This window comes from Conger conger, chromosome 14 (genome assembly GCF_963514075.1).
Source record: "Conger conger chromosome 14, fConCon1.1, whole genome shotgun sequence".
Classification (NCBI taxonomy): Eukaryota; Metazoa; Chordata; class Actinopteri; order Anguilliformes; family Congridae; genus Conger; species Conger conger.
This window is the reverse complement of record NC_083773.1, coordinates 32,190,834-32,196,634: the sequence shown is the minus strand read 5'-3', so window position 1 is coordinate 32,196,634 and position 5,801 is coordinate 32,190,834. Positions and strand designations below refer to the sequence as shown.

The window sequence follows — 5,801 nt, the reverse complement described above, 5'->3', positions numbered from 1 at the left end:
TTTAAGCATACTAAACTTCTCTTAGCATAGTGTTTCCATTCCATATTATAATTAAAGCATTTGTTGAACTAAATAAAAATGCACCAATGTAACTATCAATATATTCTCCATGGAATGCACAGCCATTTCTGACATCTGTGGCCTTATGAAGGTAAATCCTTGAATAGACATTAAATGCCTAATTAAGAACAATTAACAACCCCCTGTAATTCAGATTCAATTCAGGCTACAATTACGGTTGAAATAAACAACAGCATATGCTGTGATTCCCGGGGATAGAGTTTGGATACTACTGATCTAATCGAGTGGTGTGCTAGATGACTCTTTTGCGTTAAATGAGATGTCACAGGAATAATATGTATAATGGGTATAGAGGGTGTGTGTATCTGTAAAACATCCTTCAAACCTCTGCATATTGGCATAAAAAACAGACCCTCGGGTTACTGAGAGGGGATTGGGTCTATTATCTCAACCTTTGCATTTGATGTTTATTAAAAGGGGATGCATCCATTTCGTGGCTGTGTGTGATGGCTGAGTGTTGCAAATCAAACGGGGTCACTGCCTCAGGACAGTTCAAGAGGTCAGGGGGCATGCACAGAGCACAGTTTTGTTTTGTTTTTCTGAAAAAGAAAAAAAGGAAAGAAATACGAAGTACATTTGTCCCAGCTAGTTTAATGCATGAAAGATGTACCAGAGTTACCAGAGAGGAAAACACATTTACTTCAATAATTTCACGTGATGACCATGAAAACACATCGATGCTTTTCTAAAATGTAAAATATGAACACATTGGTAGGAAAATAATCTTTTCATTCGATAAGGATAAAATAATGAATATATATTATTTATCTGCCTCTACATTTGGCAAACAAAAAAGTATTTCCCCTCAGAAATAAACTGACGCGGTGAAGCAGACTGAAAATACGGCACTGCCATCTTGTGGACATAAATGAACCGTGCAATGGTTACACATCTTTGCCAACATGAAATAAAAACGATATACAGTAATTGACATACACAACTAGAATTATGCATAAATATAGATAGACCAATCACAGTGGTTATTGTGTAGTCAAACACATTATCTAATTAATTCAATGGATTCGACCGGTGGTTTTCAAACTTTGGTCTGGGGGAACCCGGGCTGTGTATGCTGATCTTTGTGAAAGACTCATCTCTTGGTCAGTAGAGAATGGGAGTGCAAGTTCTTCAAAAACTTTGCTTATCCACATTTAAACTTTGTAAATGTTTAAATGTGGATTTAATGTCAGTGACCAGGTGTCAAGAGTTTCAGGAAGTAAGACCATACTTATTTAACCTGTTCTATAATTTAAGCAATTCAACTTTTATTTTAACTGCTCAGTTTGCCATCAAGAACACTGCAGAAAATAAAAGCACTCATTGATGTGACTAATTAAAAGTCCTGGGGTGTGAATATTGGACATTTATTCTTTATTCATGTCTTTCATTGCCATTTCTGGCATAATGTGGCTACACGGATACACCATCCTTAAATTACCTTTATCAGATGCTTTTATCCTTACAGAAAAGTGCATTAAGATCATAAAGCAAACAGAACAGGTTGGCTAAGGTACGATTCACATATGATTGGTTGTAAAGCCATGAACACAAGTCCAGTACACAATGTAGATAGGCCAAGTCTGAAAAAAAGTTCCAAGTCTGAAAAAGTTCTCCAAATCATTACAACAACTAAATCATTCGACAATTGACAAATAACAAGATCAATATAGACGCCATAATGATGTACGATGTCTGGGCGCCCCCCATTTCGCTCGTCCTTGAGTAGGGTGGAGTTTTCCATAAGTTTTTCCATATTGCTCCCCCAGACAAATCGGAAAGCCAACCGAGTCATTATAGTTCTAAAAACTGCTGCCTTCCAGGCGTCAGTGAGGGAAAGAAACTTGTTATATGGAGTGGATTTAAATATTCATTTATTCGATTATTTTATTAACGAAGAAATAAATCCAAAAGCAATTACTACGTACATTCAGTGGGTGGCGGTAATCCACTTCTATTTTTCACCGGCGTTACACAAAACTAAAGAAGAAGGGGAGAAAACTATTTCCGGGTTAAGTTGCGACGTTGGTGTCAAACATGGTTGCGGCGTAGTTCTCAATGTGACAGATACAGACTGTTTTGTGTCATGATCTGTTTAACATAAGCTCTTTAAACGAAGGGCATTTTGATATTGTTGTGTCAGTGTTATCAGTGTGTCATCGTGAGGTATGTTTAGATTCAAATACTTAATTAACGTTACTATAAAAATGAGTTGTATCTTGACAAATGTGGTGGCTAACTTAGCTAGCTAGCTCACATTAAATTGGTCATCTCAGTCATTATTACCTTAAAAAAATACCTTATTTTTATTTTTTCAGGTTCGGAAAGGCAACATGGTTCATTTATGTAAGTATTAATTGCCAGTTAAATAACGTGTGTGTATTGGAAACGATAAGACGAAGTGGCATTGGCTAATGCTTTCTGGGTGATATGCCCTCTCTAACCACACACCTGCTGCGTATTTAGTTAGCTAGCTAGTTATTGTTCAGTAAGAAAGCATTTCATTTATCGTTTATTGGTCGTGCCGATTGTGTTTTTTCCCTAGCTCCTTTTCTTCTGAAACGATATCATGGAGGATTTGTCGTCATTAGAATGACACTGGGCGGCTGCACAAACAGACCGTTTTACCGTATAGTGGCAGCATATAATAAACGGGCCCGCGACAGCAAGTACATCGAACAGCTGGGCTCCTTTGACCCTCTCCCAAATATCCACAATGAAAAACTCGTCAGCTTCAATTACGAGAGGATCAAGTACTGGATCGGTTGCGGTGCTCACCCCACTAAGCCCGTGGCCAAGCTACTAGGTGAGTGCTCTCAAGAGAAGAAACCATAAGAACTTAAATCTCCCGACTCATCCGGTTCTCTTAAAGGGTCAAGAGCTCTGCAATTTGGCAGGACTGGAACTCAAAATCAAGTCATGGAAGGCTACCGTGTTTGCTTGATTGCTGTGGATATTTTTAATCGCTTCAATAGGTGCAATGTCAGGAGTCCACACAGACACTGTGGCCCTCCAGAACTGAAGTTTGAGATCTTGTGCCTCAGTGGCAGTCTGCCCTGTCCTGGAGTATTATCTCAAAATATTCAGGCTATTCGGACCAAAGGAATCAGTGGATGTATCTTGTAAAAAACAGTTTTAATTGATCAAATTGGTCGGGCTCTACTCTTGAAATATGTTTTTATCATGTAATTTTGCCCTAGGAGTGTCCATCCTGCAAACAAAGCTATTAGTTTCTTCATTTGTGGCTCAGTTTCTAGTTTTTCATGCCCAGGGAAAGTGGAACAAAGAAATCTTCTGCCTTTGGTTTTGTGAGCGGCTTTATTTTCAAAGTTGCACGGCAGTCATAAAAGCGCTCTCTTTAATCGACTGTGTGTTTAATTGCGTTTGTCTCCCGCGGTCGGCACTCAGGGCTGGCAGGATTCTTCCCTCTGCACCCGATGACCGTGACGCAGGCGGAGCGGAACAGGAATGCGCTAGCGCTGACGGAGGAAGGTGGCAGTGCGGAGCAGGACCCAGAGACCGAGCAGATGGAAGCGTAGTGCTGCACCTGAGCCTGCTGAAGGACCTGGCCGCCTGTTCCAGGACCGAGCCTTCTCACACTTTCACGCCGCTGCTGAGAAACTTCGCGTGGTTGCTTTGTGCGCTCCTGGGACATTGGCACATGTAATTCATATGATAACCGGAATTTCTTAGCCTTTATTTTTGGTTTTCTGCACAGATGGCACACAATCCATTTGTTTGATGTCTTTTTTTGCATTTAATTTACCGATATTTTTTGGGTTCAATAAAGTATTGTATGTGAAATAAATGTTCTTAATTTCACTGCTATCTAGCAATCAGCTCTGCCATTTCAGTTCGAATAACAGTGCATTCTTAAAACGAGTAATCCCTGTTTACAGCACCAAGATAAGCAGCCAAGGGAAGTTAATTACTCAGTGGAAGCAGCTAAAACAATTTCAGTGGCAGGTAATTATATTTTCAGTCTTCATATATAGACTTTGACATTAACATTGATGGCACAGATACAATAAGCCTGGTAATGCTGCAAAAGTTCTTGGAAGTTCTGTACTGTGTGAACTCTTGCAATGGTTTAGAGAAATGTTTATGGGTGTCTTAGTTCAATATCAGTTTGAAATGATCATATCCTGTTTAGTTTGTTCTTCAGAACATGATGAACATGTTTTTAAACACTAGTTGTTTAGAACTTATGGCTAATGTAGCATATCTTCAGTATGGTATTGCAGCTTATGCCTCCAGTGGTGGAGTTTAAATATGGCTCTGCCTTATTTTAGATACTGAGAAAGCAAATTAATTGTGTTCTTCAAGGGATGCATTGGACAGTATGGTCTTAACTTTCCCATAGAAACAAAGTTGTTGGCATTGTACAATAAGCGCTGCCACAAAAGTGTAATTGATTAAATGGTACATAAGATATGTTTACTTTATTAGTACTGCCCCACCTTTTCTTAACACTCCCCTGATAGGGACTGTGCCAGTTCTGTGAGATTGTGTAATGGAACAAAAATTATTTCTGTTGGTGTGACTTAAGATTTCAATTAGACCCAGAAGAGAATGAAATCATAAGTAGATAAAAAGAAAATGTGTGCACAGCAATTACAGCCATTTCCTAGTCACTGAATCTGTTAATGACAGCAGTGCTGTTGCACACTAATCTCGGTCAGCACAAAACTGCAGAGGAAAGATTATGGCATTGCCAGCCACACACCTGGGGAAGGAGCGGGCCTACGTGGCCAGCTGGTTATTAAGTTACTTGGTAATTAACTTGATATCCAGAAGTAGCATAAATCAAAATGAGCATTATGAGCTTTTTTTACGACGGGAAAATTTTTTTACTTCTGTTCTTTAATTTTTTTTTTCGTTGTAAAAATGGGATGATAAGGCATTCCATACGTTCACTGTACAAGTTTAAACTAACTGGTTATTCGGAGAAACAAATTATGTTTGGCTCCCAAAGCTGAACAAGGTTTTATTGTAAGCTGATATACTTCACGAAATTACCTTGTATTATGAACCAATATAGTTCTTGAGCTTAATTAAAGTGTTGTAATACAGGAATACCTGAATAGTAAATACAATCAAATCATGAATTTAAGTGATAATAACAGTCTCCATTATGTGAAAGCTTTGTTTCCAGGCCAATTTTTAAGAAATAGTTGCTATCTGAGTTTGTGTTTTTTAATCACTATAATTTATTCTAGCTCTTGAGTTAACGAGACAGGGTTTATTTGCAAATGGTTTCATAAAAAATGCATTCAAAGGCTGGGTACATTGTGCAGTCAAATAAATGACAGTGCTGTTGCACAGGAAACCCTGAAGCTATAAATAGTATTAACCTGACCTGGGCTGGGTTGAGGCTTTGTTCTCAAGTCCTGGCGACATTTAGAGAAAGTAAAGCTAGAGAAGTCATTATTGGTTAATGAACTGCGACACTGTATCACTCTTGGCATGACATTTTGGTTTCTGAAAGAGCTGTAGTTCTTTTGAAAAGAATACTGCTTTTCACATCAGGGCGACATCTCACTATGTCAACGAAGCACACACCTAAAAATACAATACTCCAGCCCTTCTCAAACCAAGCAGACAGTAGAAAGCTCATAGAAAGTTCAATCAATCAAGTGTTACTGAAACCAAAGCTTTTCCTACTCCCTGATTGTTATGATGGGTCATAACAGCCAGTAACATAGAGCGGTTGCTAATACCTG

The 5,801-nt window shown here is 38.7% G+C and overlaps 1 protein-coding gene across 1 annotated transcript; it reads left to right on the top strand.

The window, feature by feature from the left end:
- The first annotated feature begins 2,079 nt into the window (after positions 1 to 2,079).
- On the top strand, positions 2,080 to 3,886 carry mrps16 (mitochondrial ribosomal protein S16). Its single transcript, XM_061220149.1, has 4 exons — positions 2,080 to 2,244; positions 2,397 to 2,424; positions 2,624 to 2,884; positions 3,487 to 3,886. Exons 2-4 carry the CDS (start codon positions 2,412 to 2,414, stop codon positions 3,615 to 3,617), a joined length of 405 nt encoding a protein of 134 aa, XP_061076133.1. The 5' UTR covers positions 2,080 to 2,244; positions 2,397 to 2,411; the 3' UTR covers positions 3,618 to 3,886.
- The last annotated feature ends 1,915 nt before the right edge of the window (positions 3,887 to 5,801 follow it).

Bases quoted from the DNA above. Each gene is read 5' to 3' on its own strand.
- mrps16 (XM_061220149.1), top strand. The intron at 2,885-3,486 runs GTGAGTGCTCTC...GTCGGCACTCAG, and splicing joins GCCCGTGGCCAAGCTACTAG to GGCTGGCAGGATTCTTCCCT.